Source organism: Onychomys torridus, chromosome 10 (genome assembly GCF_903995425.1).
Source record: "Onychomys torridus chromosome 10, mOncTor1.1, whole genome shotgun sequence".
NCBI classification, from domain to species: Eukaryota; Metazoa; Chordata; class Mammalia; order Rodentia; family Cricetidae; genus Onychomys; species Onychomys torridus.
This window is the reverse complement of record NC_050452.1, coordinates 83,408,175-83,428,515: the sequence shown is the minus strand read 5'-3', so window position 1 is coordinate 83,428,515 and position 20,341 is coordinate 83,408,175. Positions and strand designations below refer to the sequence as shown.

Sequence of the window (20,341 nt, the reverse complement as noted above, 5' to 3'; positions counted from 1 at the left end):
CAGGTGGAAGAGTCCGTTGTCTTGGACACCATATCATCTCTGCTTGAGCTGAGCTTAGGTGCAAAGCTGGAGCCAGTATTTTGGGCTAGCGTGTGTTTCTGACTTGAAATTTGTGTATTGATGAGCCATCTGAACTAGTCCTGGAGCTGGAGGCTCAGCTCACACCTAGCACATGCAGGGCCTTGGGTCCCAGCTCAGTTGTGCAAAGCCAGGAAGTAGAATGGCCATGTTCAGTAGAATTACAGTGTAAGCTAGGTGCAGTCCGTGTAGACCTCACCAGGGTGACGCTTTCACGACAGGTCTTTGGAATCCAGTGTATACTTCTGACGACCCGAAACCTTCATCAGAAACAACTGATCTGCATTTACATGTCATGAAATTACAGTCAAGAGGCAGACCATCCATGTATTCATTCTTCCTAACATGCTTTAAAAATTTTCAATATGAAAACAGTTGCCCAAGATAGTTTTTCTTAAAATTTGCATTGCCTTCATAAAACTGTTCTCTTTTCTTTTTAAAGATTTGATTTGAGCTCAAAACTAAATGAAATGCAAACTCCTACCAATCAATAAATTTAATATTTAATGGGAAGATATTTTGCATTGCTTTCATTTTTTAATTTAAATGTGAATCAATTAAAAAGTAAATGAAATTTAAAAGTGATCATCTTGATCCCACAAGCCATATATATTTCAAAAGCTTTACTTGTTTTTATTTTGTGTGTATGGGTGTTTTGTGTCTATATACCATGTGCATGCAGTGCCCATGAAAACCAGAAGAGGGCATCAGATCTTGGGGAACTGGAATTGCAGATAGTTGTTAGCCACAATGAACCTAGGTTCCCTGGAAGAGCAGCCAGTGCTCTTGACCACTAGGCCATCTTTCCAGTTCTCCACAAGCCACGTGTGAAGTACCCTATGGACACAGGTAATGGATGGCTTCTGTGAGAGATGGCACGCCGCTCAAGTTGGTTCTTAAATCTGGTTTGTATTTGATTGTGGAGTATACTTCATGGAGGGCATCTGCCCAACCACAGGGACACCCCTCCACCCCACCCCATCCTCTTTCATGTGACTGCCTTTCTCTGCGGAAAGACGTTCCTCTCTAGCAGGGAGAGTGATCGGGTCGGGGAGGCTGTGACTGGCCGCTGAGGTAACTGCTTGCCTCTTCTGTTGCCTGACAGGTCCATCTCCCCTTTGCGGTGGTTGGCAGCACCGAAGAAGTGAAGATTGGCAACAAGATGGCCAAGGCCAGGCAGTACCCCTGGGGTGTGGTGCAGGGTATGTCTTGTCGTCTTAGGGACCCTCGTGTTAGTGTGCGTGATGAAGAAATGATGGCCGCATCCCTTCCCTCCCCGTGCTGTGTGGGGTGGTGTCCACACGGTGCAGGTGGGAGTGAGTGGGCTGTTTAGCCACCGTGGGTGTGAGGAAGAAAGAAATGGTTGTCAGGCAGGGCAGATAGGCTTAGCAGCAGCGGCAAGCCCTGAGCCTGAGGCAGCCCCTCAAGACGTCGGCTGTGTGGGGAATTAGTAAAGACTTCCAAAAGAGGAAAGGGTTCTTCACAAGGAGTTTGGGCCGGTTGCACCAGCAAAGGGTCAGAAAGCTGAGAGAAAGAAAGTCTTCAGACGAGACCTTGTCTCTTCCTCATCGCCAGGGAAAGTTGTTTTCCAAAGAAATGTTATTTCAGCAAATATCGGGTGATGGGGAATAGTGGTATTTAAACACTGCCCTGCTGGGTCTGGACAGCGCAGAGTGGTAGTTACGGATCCGACTTTGGAGCCAGATGTTACCCCTGTTGGGCACTCAGCTGGCACCCCAAACCTAGACCTCTACATCTGCAAAGTGAGTCACAATCTGCATGGCAGAACGGCCTCCCGGGAAGGTAAAGGAGAGCTTTGTGACCCCCTCCCTCAGCACCCTCCTGAAGGGAGGAGCCACAAAGCTTGCTCAGAGGGACCGTGACAACCTCGTGGGTTGTCGTGACTACTAATGGCCTTGCCCCCTTTGCTGTCTTCTTGTAGTTGAGAATGAAAACCACTGCGACTTTGTGAAGCTGCGGGAGATGCTGATCCGAGTCAACATGGAGGACTTGCGGGAGCAGACGCACACTCGCCACTATGAGTTGTACCGGCGCTGTAAGCTTGAGGAGATGGGCTTCAAGGACACCGACCCCGACAGCAAGCCCTTCAGGTGTGAGCTCGCACAGCAGCCGACGGGCGACTCCGACAGTGGCCCGGCGGTATATAGGTGCACCGCAGAAGGGATTGTTGGAACTGAGGCTCTGGTGCTGCAGCGGCTTGGTGGGGAAGGGGTTAATGGGGCAAGTCATCAGGTGCTGCAATAACCGATTTTATTATCTCTGCTGAGTGATGTGGGTGCTGTTATTGCTGCCCGCATTAACAAGTGCTAACGTCCAAAGCACCCAGAACGTATACAGCCTGCCCAAAGTCCTAGCAGTTAGGGAAAGGGGGTTGTTCTGAATCTTCAGCTCCTGAGCCCAAGCTCCCAATTATGTTTGTGGGGTGCAGTGCCTGACCCACACCCCCACAGGGTGCAGCTGCTGGCTAACGTTCGCCACATTTGTGTGGAACAGATTTAACTTCCTACGGCTCTTAACTTTCAAGTACTCTTGTTTTAAAAAGTGTGTGTGCATGCGTGGGTGTGCCCACAGAGGCCAGAAGAGGGTGTCAGATCCCCTGGTGGCTGGAATTACAGGTGAATGAACCACTAGATGTGGGTGCTGGGAAGCAAACTCAGGTCTTCTGGAAGGGCAGCCAGTGGCTTAACCACTGAGCCATCTCTCCAGCCCTCAAACTCGCTTCTTTCACACTGGCGTGCAGTTCTGACAGAGGGTAGCGAAGGAAAAAGCTTAGAAAACGTATGTATTTCCCACGTCACTGATGGGTCACCTTGCAGTTCGTGAAAGGAAGAAAAGGTGACTAGCTGGAGAGGTGGCTCAGCGGCTAAGAGCACTGACTGCTTTGCAGAGCAACAGGGTTTGATTCCCAGCACCCACATCGAGGCTCACGGCCTTCTGTAGCTTTGGTTCCAAGGGATCTGATACTCTGTTCTGGCTTCTCTGGGCACCAGGCACACGTGAGTGCATATGCACATTCAGGTAAAGCACCCTTACACATAAAATCAATTTTCAGTTTTAAAAGAAGGTAGGCTCAGCACTCTAGCACCTGCCCACCTTCCACCAGAGCTTCCCCCCCGACCCCGTGGTGGAGAAAGGATGGCGCAGCATTGGGTCATTGGAGACTCAGTCACTGTGGTGGGGCTCGAGGCCAGGTCGCCACCTCCTGGTAGAGGCAGGGATTGTCCTGTCTGGGCCTGAGCACTTTTCTTACTATCAATCCCAGTTGAGGTCTGTCTGGACTCTGAGCCTCTTCTGGTTACAGCCACAGTACCTTTGAACAACCTGTTTCCCACCCTTTATGGCCACCGCCAGGACACTGAAATCTACAAGCCATAGATCTGATGGCCAGCCCAAGAACCTGAGGCCCCAGTGCCCAGTCTCCAGTCATCTGAAGGGCCCCTTTGGTGGGAGGTGTTCTTTCTTGGAACCACTTTAGAGACAGTTCAGTACTTTCTGGGCTAGTCCCCCACACAGTGCAACTGCACTCCTGTAAGCATGTCTGTGTCTGGTGAGAACAAGCACAGACCCACACGAAGGACTAACTTCTACTCATTTGTCGTGTAATTCAGCCCCACAGGCTTGAGGACTACCTTCACCCAGATAGGATATAGTTCTGTGAAGGCAGGGGTAGCCAGTCTTCTGGGCTTGCAGCGTCTTTCCCAGAAAACCACCCCATAAAATCAAGCCCATTCAAGGGTTATTAAGGCCGATGAAAAATGGGTTTGGTACAGAGTATTTGTTTCTGTGCACGGAAGGTGGGACAAAGCAACTTCCGTAAAGTCGAATGCAGCGGCCAGCGCCAGACAGTGTGGAGGAACACTGTGTGTCAGGAGCCTGAGTTCAAGTCTCGGCTTTGCTACTACTCATGTTCTTAACCATCTGGGCCTGATCAGGGAACCAACTGGACTTAGCAAGCGCGCTCTCTTTACTGATTCAGTTCTACAGACCATAGAGTCTCATCATGGCCATTCAGTTCTGCTTGTCTCATTGAAAACACCTTAGGCTGAAATAGAAATGAATGGGCATGTCCGCGTTCCAGCCAGCAAACCTTACTAGCAGTGACAGGAAGGGGAGGGCTGAGTCTGTTCTGCAGTCTACCAGCACCTGGACCAGGTCAGAGCCTGGACTCTGCAGTGTTAGGTTGTTAGAGGTAGTTCGCTGCTCATGGTGTTAAAAACTATTCCACAGACCTGTGTTCTTTTAACTTCTGGAATTGGAGAGATTTGAGGGTCTGGGATGCTACCTGTCCCTGCTAACATCAGAAAGAGCCAGGTGGTCTGTCTGCCTTTCATCAAAAAGATGGCCAGGGCTGCTTTCCTGCCTGTGCAGGCAAGCAGTCCATCCGTCTGTCCATCTGGTCATCACCCCGTCACTCTGCTGACTCTGTTGATGGCATTTTTTATTGAGGCAACTCCTACAAGCCCAAGGTAAAGGCCTGCCTGGAGAAGGTGCAGCAGGGTAGGTCCAGTGGGGCTTGGGCAGCCTACTACTCAGGTTACACCATCTTCCCAGCCTCACATGGCAGGAGAGTGAAGTGAGGGTCCCACCTCCCTCCCCATTTGGTCCCATTTCTGCAGGCCCTAAGTTTCCTTTTTGATGTTGAAATGGGGAAATGTTTATACCTATACATTATGACCAAGGCCCATATACATTACTACCTAAGGCCATATACATGTGACCAAGGCCCATATACATTATGACCAAGGCCTATGTTTAAGAAAACAAAGGTAGAAGTTGAGCTTTTAAAAATAAATTCATGCCACAGGACAGGGTTTTCCATTTAAAATGGAGGTGGTTCCTCCTTGTACAGTCACCCACTCAGATGTCCCTCTTGCTGTGGGAAAGCTCACCACAGGGACCTGACTGGCCCAGTGTGAAGTGAGTGTGACATCCTCTCTTGAAAGCACTGCTTTGGGAACTCAGCCCCTCCCTTGGAACTCAGCTTAGTTCCTGAGCCCTGGGGACGGAGGAGATGGGGAACAGGGTCACAAGAGTACCAGAACTAAAGACAGGCGGAAACCGCAGTTGACCTTTGACAGCACCATTCCCAGATGTTCTGTTTTTCCTTCTTCAAATGCCAACATTTAATGTTCTCATTGCACTCAAGTCTACCTCGGACAAAGTGAACAGAAAAGTACCCAGCAGCTGACCGACTTCAGAGTCTGAATCTTTCACACCACACCAGTGTCTTCTCAGGCTCTTTTCTCTAAACAGGGTCTCACTGTGCAATCCTCACTGACCTGTAACTTGCCATCTATATGGCTGGGCTTGAACGCACAGAGCTCCACCTTCCTCTGCCTTCCTAGGGCTGGGATTAAAGGTTTGTGCCACCAGGTCTGACCTTCTTGGGCATTCCTCAGGTAAAATGAGATGCCTCTGTTGGGTTGATCTCCAGCAGCCTTACTAGAAAAAACAAACAGACAAACAGACAAAGAGCTATAGCAGAGTCAGCTATTACAGTCTTCATTTAGTAAATCAGTGTTTCTTCCACAGTCAGTAATAATTTCATTGATGTTAAAACCTAAACCATTACTTCCTACTAACCTTTATATTTAGCTCAGATCCCTCAAGATGAAAATACTCTTGGATGTACTTGGGAGCTCCCCTCCCCGGGTGAATTTAGGGTGACTCGGAGAAGTGAAAGACAGAAAGTTTTCCGAATTCTTCATGCAGAGATTTCCTGTGAGGCTGCACAATGACGTTAGGCCATGACCTTCCGATGCCTATTTATTGGGCCACCAATTCTAATAGTGGAAACCAGTGTGAGGCCACATAGTGTGAGGCTGCGCAGGACCAGTGAGAGGACCAGAGCTCACCTGTGGTCCTGTATTGTCCTCAAGCCCACCCAGATTTAGACATGTGCCTGTCTCATCCTCTAAAAGATTACCTGGATACCTGGGCACCAGCCGCTCTTTCCTCTGCCCGCCTTTCCCATTTGCCTCTGTGCATGTGACTCTGTACCTTCTGTTCTGCCAGCCAGAGCACCCAAGACCTTCCTGGGCCAAGGTCTCTCCCTCTCCCAACCCCTTTGCAGCTAGCATTTTAGGATGAGTTAGGAGAGGGGCCAAGGTCGCCATGGGGTCTAGTCATATGTTCCTGGGCTTTTCTTCTGAGATACCATTGCCCTTTATGACATTCCCAAGAAAATGCTTGGGGCCCACCCTTTTTACAGAGTCCTCAGGCCTGTTTTAGGAGTATACAGGCCCTGGTTCACCAGCCACATGGAAAGTGGGTAGGGCTCCCATCTCAGTAGGTTCGATCCTGGTGCCTTCATATCTTCATGATACAACCAAGGCAAGTGACTACCCTGTGTCCACATTCCTCCATCTGTAAGATGGGGAATGGGAGATGTCTACTATTGCCTTATTACGAGGATGAATGCACTCACATGTATAAAGTTCTCCATAAGTCCTGGTGACAATGACCAGACTCTGGCATGCCTTCTCTCAGATGGTTCCAGGAGAGTCAGACAAGGAAGAAACCACTCTGAACCACTAAGATTTAGGTGTCTGTGTTGCTATCCCTTTCCTTGATGCCAGCAAAGAAAACCTTCTCCTCTGGGCTTCCAAAGAGAAGATCAGGTCACTCGGACCAGCTGCGAATCTTGTACGATGACCACAATGTCTCAACTTAACAAAGGGAGTCAATGGCTCCAGTATGAAGCTGGGGATTGCCAATGGTACCATTGCCGTGGTGACCCTGAGCATGCTGTGCATGTAGTGACTCTTCTGAGCTGGGTAGGGTCCCATGCCCGGAGACAGTAAAGTTGTTTGAGTCCTTTGTAACCAAAGGCTTTGGATATTGGTCTCCTCCATCGCTATGATCATTGTGTTAGAGTTCAAAAGCCAGTGCACATTCTAGGATACCGCAGAACAACTGAGCAGCGTTTGTTGATTTTCATCCTTTGCTCCTGGGTGTCAACATTTACCAGACTCAAGGCTGGGATAGTCTTGCCTAAGGCCAGTCTGCCCCTCAGTATGGCTTTGTTTAAGACAGAGGCATTCCAAGTTTGGATTGAACTTTCCACATATAAAACACTTTGGGCTGGGCAGTGGTGGCGCACGCCTTTAATCCCAGCACTCAGGAGGCAGAGGCAGGTGGACCTCTGAGTTCGAGGCCAGCCTGAGCTACAGAGTAAGTTCCAGGAAAGGCACCAAAACTACACAGAGAGACCCTGTCTCGAAAAAACAAAAAACCAAACCAAACCAAAACAAAAAACCACTTTGCAGTGTGACCCAGTGTCTACAGCTTAGGCAAAGTGCAGACTCCTCCTGTCTACATTATACTCGGGTATTTTCTTACCCAGGCCTCTTCAACCTTGTCTTTTAACACTGGTTAAAACTGCCATGATGGTCTGGGCATGGTGGTGCACGCCTTTAATCCCAGCACTCAGGAGGCACAGGTGGGTGAATCTCTGAGACCAGCCTGGTCTACAAAGTGAGTTCCAGGACAGCCTGGACTGCTTCACAGAGAAACCCCATCTTGAAAATCCAACCAACCAACCAGCCAACAAACCAACCAAGAACCCATGGTCATGATCCATAGTTTAAAAATAGGTTCAGAAACTAATGCACGTGTCGGGCTGTGATGGGACTGGATGTGACAGACATTCGGAGAGTCCTTGTCACCCGAATGGTCACCTAAAACATGTTCTGTCTGAGTTACTGCTCAAAGTCCATGCCCAACCAGATCTGAGGAGCTCCAAGGTAACCAAGGTAGATAGTTGTTTTTACTGAAGGGCTTCTCAGATCATTTAAGACAGGCGATGGCCATCAAACTGGTCACAGGTTGTCACCTGGAAGACATTCCCAAACAGACTGACCATAGCCAGGATCAGCATCCCTAGGAGTGGAGCTAGTTGGCCATCTGTTTTTAGAAAAGTACACAGAGATGTACCCATGTGGCTGCGGTGTGCTGCCAGGGTGGGGTCCACTGTGCATGACGAATCCCCTGATGGAGGAGCACGCTTACTATTTTGACCCTAGAACCTGTGCCTTTTGAAGATGAAACTAGGTCATGATCTCAGAACACAGGTTGGGTGTTGTTTCTGTATAAGGCTGCGTTGCTTGATGAGGGGGGTCCATTCATTCATTATACTAAGAAGAAACTAAGTTTTCTATAAGATTTTGCAACAGGACCAGCTATCCTCTGCCTTGTGCAAGTCTGATATGCAGACAAAAGTGACAGAAAGTTTATCATAAGCTGATGAAGACAGTCATTTGTGAGTTATTTACAGGTCTACTATTGATATAATTCTAGGTCTCTTAAAATTGAAACCTAAACGTTGCTATTAATATTAGTCAGTATTAGGCAGCTGGCGGCGGTGGCACACACCTTTAATTCCAGCACTCAAAAGGTAGAGCCAGGCAGATCTCTGTAAGTTCGAGGCCAGCCTGGTCTACAGAGCGAGATGCAGGACAGGCACCAAAACTGCACAGAGAAACCCTGTTGGAAAAAAACAAAAACAAAAAAAAAGTAGTCAATACTAATATGTCCATCTTGCTTTTGTCTCATAAAATAAAAACGTCTGAAACTCAGACCGCGTGTTTGCTTATCAGCCGAGAGGGTTAGCAGTAGTTCCAGGGTTCATGAGCTATGTGGGTATCAGTGATAGAAGTGTGGAATTCCTGCCCTGGTTGTACTGTTCATTATGCCTGTAACTGTCTACTTGCTGTTCCCCCGCCAGAGTGCTCCCCCGCTGGGTCTTCCTGCTTTTCCGCCTTAGTGTGATTTCTGTGAGTGGCACACTACAGGGTGCCTGGAGGTATCCGTGGTCCTGTCTAGTCAGTAGTGTAGTAGTGCATGCATTGGGGCGGAGGGTCCCTTTCATCTTACCAAAGGCTCTTTCTTTCTCTAGAAATGTCTTTGTTCTGACGGAGATACAGTGGAGTCGTGGCGTTCAGTATGAAAGGCAGGCTCTGAGTTCTGGAGAGAGAGAGTGCAGGATTCAAATTGAAATCAAGACTCCTCCCCACATTACTTAAAATTGGAATGTGGCTTGAGAAGTGAGGGTTTCCTGCCCCACCTTTAGAAGAAGGTGGTCGCCTCACTAAGTCTGTGGGTTGGAGGGAGATGCGCGGAGGAGGGAAGTCCTTAGTAAGCACTGCTTGTCAGTCGGATGCTTTTCTCAGTTTGCTCGTAGCTCATCCCCACAGTCTTGTCTCAGGGAGGTAAGTGCTCCTGTGTCTGAAACCCCTGTGCAGGGGACTGGAGAGCTGTGCCTACCAAGGTCAGTCAGTTGGCGAGGCCAGAATTACCACGGCGCTCTAACTCCACAGCTCCTGCGTTTTCACCTATGATACTAGGCCTGCCATCTTGCAGAACCTGGCTGGTTAGCTGCAGGCCTCCAGCGCTGCGTGACACTTTTGGACATACTGGTCTCTGCAATCTCGGCGTAAAGAAGAGGAAAACTCATTTTGTTTGCACGTTAGTGTGGTAAAGCGGCAGTTGCTTCTTTTTTGGAAAGAAAGGGGAGAAATGGCCTGAACTGAAACGTCTGCTGCCATCTCATGCCCCATCTTGGTTTGTGGATCTTTATAGCCTACAGGAGACGTATGAAGCAAAAAGGAACGAGTTCCTGGGAGAGCTGCAGAAGAAAGAGGAGGAGATGAGACAGATGTTTGTCATGAGAGTGAAGGAGAAGGAGGCGGAACTTAAAGAGGCGGAGAAAGAGGTGAGCGGCCTGTCTGTCTGTCCTTTAGGAGGCTGAAACCGGAAGCAGCCTTTTTTTAAAAATATATTATTTATTAAAATTTTTTCCGTTTTACATACCAACCCCAGTTCCCCCTCCCTCCCCTTCTCCCGCCTCCTCACCTCCCTCCCACTCTACCCCCATCCACTCCTCAGAGTGGGTAAGGCCTCCCACGGTAGTCAACAAAGTCTGGCATACCAAGTTGAAGGAGAGCCTAGCCCCTACCCATTGAATCAAGGCTGAGCAAGGTATCCTACCACAGGGAATGGGCTCCAAAAAGCCAGTTCATGCACCTGGGGTAAGTCCTGGTCCTGCTGCCAGGGACCCCTCAAACAGATCAAGCCACACAACTGTCACCCACATTCAGCGGGCCTAGTTCAGTCCCATGCATGTTCCCGAGCTGTCAGTCCAGAGTCAGTGAGCTCCAACTAGCACCGGAAGGAAGCAGCCTTTTTATTAGGCCTTCGTACTTCCTGGGACATCACACTGGTACAGGGTGCGCTCTCCTGCCCCTTCATCACAAGAGCAGTTTCCCCACCAGGCGGCCAATGCCCTGATCATGTGGTTTTTTCAGCTCCGAGTTTCCTCAGTTTATAAGTCTTCAAATGTGAGATTTGGGGTCCAGCCAGCTAAGCGAGCTAATAGTGGAGGCACTTTGCCCTACGGTCTTGCCCACACCCCACACTCATGCCCACTGTTCCTGTCTCAGCACATTCCCTGCTATGGCACCCTCTGACTCCACCTGGGTCCCCACCCAACCCAACCCCACTGTTAACAGGATTTTTTACTACAGCACTTCCTATGGATCCATACTCTTGAAAATAATGTTTGCGACTAGTTTTTTAGAAGACTAGTGAAACTCGGGGCTGCAGAGATGGCTCAGTGGTTAAGAGCAGTGGCTGCTCTTTCTCCTGAGGAGGACCAGGCCGCAATTCCCAGCACCCATATGGTGGCTCACAACTGTCTGTGGCTCTAGTTCCAGGGGGCCCAATGCCCCCTTCTCATCCCGGTGGGCACCAGCCGTGCAAGTGGTACACAGACATACAAGCAGATGAAACACACATACATGTGACAATAGATAAATCTTTTTTACAAAGGCAGTGAAGTTTGGAGGCCATTTATGTAGCCTGGTGCTTAAAATGGTTTTGCTACAAAAAGGAAAACTGAGTATTACCAGCTGACCTTAGCCCAGTGGATGATGGGCTAAAATTCAGACTTTAGTGACTCCTCCCTGTCCGTTTTTATTTCTGATTGGTTTTCTTGTTTGGGTCTGAAGATCAAGACAGCCTCACACCAGCATGTTAGACCTTCTACACTGAGCTGTGCCCTGGACCATGAGTGGGTTTTTGTTTTTGTTTTTGTTTTGTCAAATGTTAGAAGTTATTCTTATTTAGACAGTTAGTGTGTGTACAGCTAAAATATATATGTGTGTGTGAACACTGTAATCTCTTAAGTATCTCATATGTGTTCCTAAAGGCCCAGAAACAAGAACCTACTTTTGTCAAAAGGGTGACTTTGTTGTTAGGATCATGGCTAATTTTTACCCTTTTCATGCTTTTAAAAAAAACAAAACAAAACAAAACATTATTTAAAATTGTGTGTAGGAGGGGGGTGGATCAGAAGACAACTTGAAGGAATCCGTTTTCTCCTAACCATGTAGGTTCCAGAGACCAAACTCAGGTCAGGCTTGGTAGCAAGCACCTTTACCTCCTGAGCCACCTTGCTGGCCATCTTTATGCTTTCAAACATAATGCGCCTTATTTCTGGGTATAGTAGTTACAGTAATGTATGCTGTTAGCACCAGCACTCAGGAGGCAGAGGCAGACAGATCTCAGAGTTTGAGGCTAGCCTGGTCTACCTAGTAAGTTCCAGGATAGCCAGGGCTACATAGAGAGACTTTGTCTCAAAATACCAAGAATAATAATAAATAATTAAATAAGTACCTTATTATCATAGAGAGTACCCAAGAGGTGTGTAGCCTCCAGGAGCTCAAGTAACAGATGCTCAGGATTCAACATCCTCACCTCGCCTCTCCATAAAGCCACCCAGATACTTCAGGCTTATCTTAGTCACTGTTGTATGACTGAAGAGACACCAGGACCCCCAGCAACTCTTATGTTAGAAAGCATTTAACTGGGGGCCGGCTTACAGTCTCAGAGCTGTAGCCCATTATCATCATGGCAGGAAGCATGGCGGCACCAGGCATGGTGCTGGAGAAGGAGCTGAGAGTCCCGCATCCAGCTGTGGACCCCCACGTTGGGGTTTTGTGCAGGCCCACACAGCCTGTATCACTCAGACTTTTATGCCTTTCGCCGAGCCCAGTTCATTGCTTTATCCCACCCAGCTTCATGAGAAGTTCGACCTCCTGAAGCGGACACACCAAGAAGAGAAGAAAAAGGTGGAAGACAAGAAGAAGGAGCTGGAGGAGGAGGTGAGCAACTTCCAGAAGAAGAAGGCGGCGGCTCAGCTCCTGCAGTCCCAGGCCCAGCAGTCGGGGGCCCAGCAGACCAAGAAGGACAAGGATAAGAAAAAGTAAGCAGGTGTCGCCCGCCTCCTGGGGACCGCTAACAGTCTCTTCTTTGCATGTCCACCTTTCCTACTTACAGACTGGAGACTGGTCTGTTGCCAGAGAAATAAAAGCAAGTATTTTTCTCGACGGTGCAGGGAAGAGGGCAGAGGTTTTTTAAAGGTATTTCTGAAGGGCACGAGGGATTAACTTATAGGCGTCACTGGCCATCAAGCAGTCAGGACTGGAGTAGCCTGTCAGCTCTTCTTGTACCAACCCCAGGAGACTCAGGGAAGACGGGCGGGTTTCTCTGAGTGCCTCTGGAGGCGTTCTCATGACTCTTGGTAAAAGAGTGTTCTAAAATCCCAGTTGTTCCTGTGGTTCTCTGCTCTCTTAGTATGGCGAGCCAGCTACTGGACGTCAGTCCAAAGTGCAGCTAATGGGCGCTGGGTTTTGTTTTTTTCTAAATTCGACAAGCTGGACGATTATCTGTCTCATGGTGTCACTCAACCAAAATGCCCACCCGTTTAGCATAGCCCTAGCAACCCTCATGGCACCCCTGAGCCCCACACAGAGCAGTTCCAACACAGCCTTGATTTCAAGTGCCAAAGGGCCAGAGGTTGCTCTTATGTCGTCACTTCCAGTGGCACCCCCCCAACCCACCCCCACCCCAACCCCGCCTGCAGCCTTCAGAAACCAGGTGCGCCTCCTTGAACTTCTGTGATTTGAAGCTGACCCTTGAGTCACCTTCAAGAGCAGTGTTGCAACAGTAGCTGTGGGTTTGACAAGTATGGTGCTAGGGAGGCACTTGGAAAATTTTTCCACAGCCCCTAACAAGCCCTGGGATGCCACGCTCCTCTCCAGAACCTACTGAGCTAGCACAGCCATCCAGGGAACCCTGGAGCCTGCTTTCGGGTTCCTGTTCTTCATCCTTAGATGCTAAGGTGCTGGGAGAAAGGCAGGCACCGCGTAACCACAAAAAACAGTGGGACTGATGCGAGCCAAGACTTTCCTTCTTTGGAAAATGTAGCACTTAGGACTGAGTCTGTGCGGTCCGGATGGAGACCGTCTGAAGGCGGGCGAGCCCGCCCATTCTGTTGCCACTCAGTCCTGGCTCACATGCCCCAGGCTTATCCCTAAGGAAGTGTGGTGTGCCTGTGTGTGCCTTTGCACCCCTATGGTGCCATTGAAAGTCATGTTCTACACGCATTGCTTTAGCAGGCTCTGAGGCAGTAGGAAACGTGTCCAGAGAGCGAAGGAGCCGGAAACTGGTCCAGGCATTAACGGGAATAGTCCATGTGGATAACGTAGGGTTTTAATTGGGGTTGGTGTAGATCCAAGTCATCAAAGGAGTCCAGCAGCCAAACTTGTGGGCTAATTCAGAGAAACCACTGCCTCGACAATCTAGTTCAGTACAAGTCTTTGTTGCTCAGTGTGTTGGAAAAGCATCTAACTGATCATGGCATCCTTTCACTGTGAGTGGCATCCCCACCTAGCAAGCCAGAGTCACAGCCATTGGCGTTGAACCCTGATCCAAATCTGGGAAAAACTACAGAAGTTTTTTTTTTTTTTTTTTTTTTTTTTTTTTTTTTGTTGTGTTTTTTTGTGTGTGTGTGTGAGAGAGAGAGGGGGGGGGGCTGCTTGCTCAGAGCTTAGGAAGCCCAAAAAGTAGCCTTTCTTACCCTGAAGCATTAAAATGTGCAGAGGTACAAGTTTTAAACTAAAAATGTTTCTAAAAGACCAGCAATGTTAAAAAAGAATATTTCATGTATACTGGATGTGCCTTTTAGCAATAAAAGTCCCAAGGACTGACCATTATTGTACCTCCTTCTAGAAATAGACATTTTTTGCTCTGGAACACGCTGACTTATTTCCTTCCCACCCTACGCTTTACCAATGTATAATGCTTTTAAAGTTTACATGACATCTGTGTTAAAATCTATTTTAGCTTTATTTATATATTCTCATTTATTATCGATGGTGTTAGACTTGGTTCTCAATAATCCCCAGGTGCAGTGCCTGACAGTGGCCTGGATTTTTGTGGCCTTGGTTCTTACCCTTTTCCATACTTCCGCTTGTCTAATGAAAGCAAAGGCTAGCTGGAGGCCTGAACTCAAAAAAGAAGGGGGAAAAATACCCCTTTTATTGTCAGTGACAGAGGAGGGTTTTGGCAGTGGAGGACCACAGAAAGCAGTAACTGAGACACCAGAGCAGTGCTTTGAGCGGGAAGAGGAAGGTTCTTCCTGCTGGCCATCCCTGCAGCAGGTGTGAGGTTACCCCATGCCCCTAGGAGCTGGCTGTGCTGAACAGAAGGCCACAGTGTGCCCTTCGCCAGTCTTAATGCACTTTCTAATAGTGTGAAACTCTTTGTTGTTTTTTGTTGTTTTTTTTCTATTCTAACAACACGCCCCTTTCTTAACCTAGGTAAGTAGGTGGCATGAGAGCATATGCCATTTCCTAAGATTACAAAGTAGAACTAACCCTGGCCCTGCCATTAGCTGGACCCCCACCTCTGCCTCTCTGGCCACCAAGTCACTTTCCTCATTCGGGCCTGCGCTACTGTGGTAGGACAGTCTGAGGGAAAGTTAGTTTTGCAGTGGACAGTGTTCCTCTCTCTCTCTCCTGAGAACTATTTACAAACAGTTGCCACGAGGCGCCTGCTGGTTGAGCTGCAACCTACCCCAAAGGGAACCTCAGTATCTTCCTTTTAACTGGCATGTAGTGACTGACTGCACTGTGCACACATCTACTCACCTCTCTCTCTCTTTTTTTCTTCCTAAACGAATTTTTTTATTATTGGTTTGGGTTTTTGCTAAGTAATAAAGTTGCACGTTTGGAATTGCCTCAAGTTAGCCGTGCAGATCCCAGGTTGGCGCTGCTTTGGTCCTAAGAGGGGAAAGGTCCTGGCAGCGCTGCAGCTCTAACCCTGTTCTTTTTCAGCCCTGCCCAGCTAGACCAGTAGCATGTCCTCCATCCACTCTATCCCAGTTTGCAAGCTACTTTAGATCTCCAAGTCACCCGTACAAAGACACCTGTTGTCTGTTTAGTCTCTGGCTCCTCCCACAGCCCGGAAGTGGAAGATGAAGCTTCTGTTCAGTCTTAGTATGATCTCCACTCCTCATAGACCATAGTTTTGTGTTATTTGAGAAAAAACAAAACCCAACAGTGGGTCCTTCCACTGGACTGTGCCTTGGTTTCAAGAAGTCACTCTACGAATGTCAACTCCATGCTAACGGGAACGGAGCGCAGGCTCTCCGTTCGGTCCTCAAGGTTTGCTTTGCTTTTCCCGTAGAATTGCCCTGGATTTTGTTCTTTTTTTCCTCCTCATTTCTGTCAGTCCCATAATCATTGCATGAGCATTCGCCGGGATGAGTGCTGGTGCTGGCGCTCCTGATTTTCTTTTCATTTAATTTGTTGCCATTTCTAACTCTTTCGTTTTGTTTTTAACTTGCAGTGCAAGCTTCACATAAAGCCGGGCAAGCCAAGGACACTCCCGCATTCCCCTGCTCTTGCAGTGATAGTGCATCCCTGTCGTCTGTGCCCTGTCTGATTTTGTGTTGCCTCCTTCCCACATACCAGTAGCTCCTAGCTCATTTCGCTGAATGTTGTTGGGTGGTAGAAAACCATAGAACAAGGGGAGTCGTCACAGCCAACGCTCGTGCGGCTGGACTTTGGCTCTGGAAAGTCGATGATTTGCCTTGTATGCCTGTTCCGGGCAGGAAGCATGTCTGTCACTTGTATGCCGCTTTGGACCAAGGAGAGTGGGGTAAAATACTGCCTGTACATCTGACGGGAAAGCTCACCGCCCCAGCCGCTGAACTAAAACCCTGAGTAGCCATGTCAACCACTCACATTGTCTTGATTATTCATCCCATGCTTGCCCAAGCCCCCGAGCTGGTGGTCTCTTCTCCACACTTGCCACAAACCACAGGCAGGCTTGAAAGTAGGCAGCCTGGTGAGTGGGCGTTCTAGAGGGCTTTTTGCTTGTATGACTTTTTCATTGAATCACTCGGTTATTTGGCCCAAGCTTGTGGACTGCTCAGACCCTCTTAGGGATGGAGTCTGCATCTGAATGCCCACTTCAAAGCCTGGCTGAGCTGCTGTGGACCGGTGTAAGAAACGTGGTCCTGTTCACCTCCACCAGGGAGTCCCTGATGCTTTCACGGGTCCAGAGCTCAAAGACCAGCTCATTAAGTATAGCTTAGCTAGAGAATCTTCCACTAAGGATGCTGGATTCCCACTTACAGTGAGGGGATTTACCCTACCCCTGTTCTCCCGACCCTCCCCACCCACCTGCATTTGCCTTAAGCAGGCTGAGGGGAGACCTGGAGGTTGACTCCAGGATATGGCTACTTCTAATAGTAATGTTCACAAGTCGCAATGAAAAAAGCTGCCATAAGTATCTAGATAGAAAACTCGCCTCACGCAGTATTACAGTAGCACAGTCTAGAAGGGTGGACAGGAGTGAGCGCAGTGTACCGTCGTCACTCAGTAGAGAGTGAGGAGGCTGTGGGTCAGCTTCGCTTCTGCCCCTTGCTCATGTTGAGGTACAGCTGTCTCTAAGGGATTTTCCTCACTCATCCCTCACTGTGACTAGATCCTCCTGCTCTGTCTCTCGGGGTCACCTGGCCTCCCCCTGGGCCAGCACTGATCCATGTTTCATCTGCCCCATGGCCCATCTGCCTGCTGTGTGAGGGGGAAGGGCACATTCTCTCTGCTGTCCACTTTGCCTTCTTGTCATCTGCTTGGCTGCCCCCCCCCTAACAAGATCCTCTGGCTTTCCCCGCTGTCCTAACGCTTCTCATGAACTCAGTCCTTCGCCTCTGCATTTTCCCTCAAACATCACCAGTTACCGAGGAATGGGATAAAACCTGCTGCATCTCCCGCTCTGTGACATACGCTAAAAAAAAAAAAAAAAATGTCCAGCCAGCCCCTATCTGATCCCAGCCAAGTTTTTATGTGCTCCTTTTCTTCATTTCCCAACCATAAGAAGAAAGCAGTGGTCTTTCATAAACTGATGTAGGCTTCTTTAGGCAAAGTAAGGAAATTGTCTTCACTGGGGTACAGACCAGGCTGGGACAGAAGTTACAGAGCAGCAGCAGCAGCCTCCCTCCGCCGCATCCTCGCTGATGGAGGAGGAGCTCCAGGACAGACACTGGCTTTGCTTCCCTTTCTCTAGCTAGCTGTGGAGCGGCAGCACTGATGGCATGCTCACTGACTGTGGCTGCATTTGCTTCTTCGCTGGGCACCACATAAGAGCTTGAGCATTTGTGTCGTATGCTTGTTTCCAGCCACTGCTTGTGTGAGTGTTTTATTTTTATGCCTTGCAATAGACAATAACCCTTTGCATTTGGTTTCTCACATCCCTAAAGGCTTTTTTAAGATAAGCTCAGCAAAAAATTTTTTTGAAAAAATCATCCAGTGGACTTTTTGATGCCAAGATATTATTGATTGAATTTCTTTCTTTACATTTTTTTTTCCACAGTAAAATAAATCCTATGGAGAGTCAGGGAATAAAAAGCCAAGAGAATCTTAAAAAAAAAAAAAAAAAAAAAAAAGGCTTAAAAAAAAGTAAACACAAAAGGCTGTATTGTTTCTGAAACTATCATCTGCCCCACTGCCCCAAGCCTCCTGGAGTCTGTTATTGCTGCTCCTTTCTTTCCGTATCTGTGCCTTTCTTCACAGTAGTCCCTGGCTCTGCACGGAATAAACGATACTCTCAAATCTAATTGGATGTGCTTTCGCCTTTGCATGTAAGTACAGGAGTGAGAACTCTGGGATCTTTCTGTCTGAGATTAGGGGAAACAAACTGGACAGATGAGTTTGGTTTTTGTTTTTTGGTTTGTTTTTTTTTTTTTTAAAGCTAAATGCATCTCTGCCAGCCACATTTCCATTTTGCCCCACAGTTTCTGCTTCCTCTTGGTCTCAGTGGAAGTAGAGTATTGCTTACTCATTGCAGACATCGTTCTGCATGGCATCCTGTGGTGGGCCCTGGATCCTGACAGTGGGAGAAACTCCCACCATCCCCTGAACAAGAAATCAGGAAACAATGTCTCTGTGCCCTCCGGCTCCCTTCCCATTGGGATCTTAATCTGATGGCCTCACCTTTGTGCTAAATGCACAGTGACCACTTCTTGTTAATTGTTTTGTTGGGCAGCCTTGTCTGGCCTCTCTGAGCATCCTTTGCTCCTTCTGGACAGTGTTCCCTGTAACTGTCTTCCATGCTGCAGGCTATAACAGAACGGCTGGCGTCAGAATTCAGAGGCAGTTCAGGACTGTTTTCCCAGCTTGGGCTCTGTATTATTTGACCCAGAGGGGCATCTCTCAGCCAGGGTAACCATTCCACCTGACTTGGGGCCTGGGTTTCTCTTTTTTCTCCCTCTCTACTTTGCAACTCACCAGCAACAGCTCTTGCCTCCCCCCCATCCTGTGCACCTCTGATGGGTGGACTTGGCTGTCTCACTTTCCTGACACACCCCTAAGTGTTTCACAGAGTCAGTGTTCAGGCGCCCCCTCATCCCACCCACCCACCCACATCATACTGTCTCTGTGTGGTCCTACCAGAACTGTCCATTTGGATCCCTTGACTTTGCCATCCACAAGTGTCTGGACTTGTCAGGTGTCAGTTTCCAAAAGTCCTAGTTCCACGACAGGACGTTTCTTATGGAGTTGTTAGCTGAATCATGACCTACAGAGTATAGTTTGTATGTTGGTATGAAGGGAATTTTTAAAAATAAATTGAAAATTAAGCTGTGAACAGCATTAGAACTTTTGTCTATTTCTTGATTTTAAAATATGCTGATATGCCTTAAACTGTAGCTGTAGAACTGTCATTTTTGCTGTTTGAAGATAACCAATGTTTTCTAAACTGTTGTGTAATCCTTCAGTGTTAATGCAGAATTGTCATGTATGTACGCTGCATGTTAGACACTTGTCGTTTTTTTAAGAACTAAAATAATTGTACTGATGTGAAGCATATCGGTCCTGCAAGTATGAAAGTGCTGACTCGGCGAGCCGCCGAGTCCCTCCAGTGTCTGTTAACATGGTGTGGTGACAGATGACCTATGCGTATATCACTAGTGCCAAGGCGTAAAACGGGAAATATATTTTTACCCAACCGTTGTTGTGTGTGCCCGTTTGTGAGTTCTTTCCAGCCCCTGCCTGACGTGCCTGTGTACACACGCGTGCTTGTTACATCACATAAAGAAGCGGGGATGCCGCGGTCTCCTGCCGTCTTCCTTGTGTGGTGGACTTCAGCACTGCTGTCTGGTTGGCCCAGCTTCTCCAAGACACTTGCCCCAGGGTGTCCTGTGGCTCACACATTCCTCACCAGTCCTTCCTGTCCCTGTGTGCTGGTGCATCCATGACCCTCAGTGTCCAGCAGAGCCATCCTCCCCTCCCTGGGTCCAGGTGTCTGGTGTCCACATTGCCACCACACCCCTCCCCTCAAACATGCTTAGCGACACTGGCCCTTTACTGACACACGGCTGCCTTCACAGCTGGTTGTAGAGAAGTGTGCTTTTTAAAAAAAAAAAATTTTTTTTTGGCATTAAGAATCAATTTGAATCTGAACCTGTCTTTTTTCTCTCTGTAGCTTCTTCTTTATGTAGCCATCCCGTTGCCAAGCCCTACTCTCTCTTAATGGACAGCATTAGAAGAGCAGGAGCTGTCTGCTCACACGTTGGGGAAGAGTTACCTCATTTCCGTCATCGCCTCCCGTCCTTTACAGTCTGGGTCAAATATTGCACTGCTGTTTGTATTTGTCAATGTCTGTTTACAAACCTCCACCCTCAGTGGCTACTGAAGTGACTTCAACTACCAAAAATAGTGACAATGTTATTGAGAGTGAAATAGAGAACTTGGGTCGAACCCCGGGTCTCGGGCTGGAATCTTCTTGCCTAGCTGCCATATTCTTGAACCTCCTGATCTAAGACCTTATGAACCGAAGAGAGCATGTACCCCACTTGAGGTGGGCACCACCTGTGGGGCAAACTTAGCTCATGGTA

The 20,341-nt window shown here is 48.3% G+C and overlaps 1 protein-coding gene across 1 annotated transcript in view; it reads left to right on the top strand.

The window, feature by feature from the left end:
- The window catches only part of Septin11 (septin 11), a 74,443-nt gene extending 54,986 nt beyond the window's left edge, over positions 1-19,457 (top strand). The window contains exons 4-8 of the mRNA XM_036200362.1: positions 1,184-1,280; positions 2,021-2,189; positions 9,679-9,811; positions 12,174-12,361; positions 18,021-19,457. Coding sequence (XP_036056255.1) covers positions 1,184-1,280; positions 2,021-2,189; positions 9,679-9,811; positions 12,174-12,361; positions 18,021-18,045 — 612 coding nt within the window. The 3' untranslated portion in view covers positions 18,046-19,457. The remainder of the gene's footprint in view (positions 1-1,183; positions 1,281-2,020; positions 2,190-9,678; positions 9,812-12,173; positions 12,362-18,020) is intronic.
- Positions 19,458-20,341: the final 884 nt, after the last annotated feature.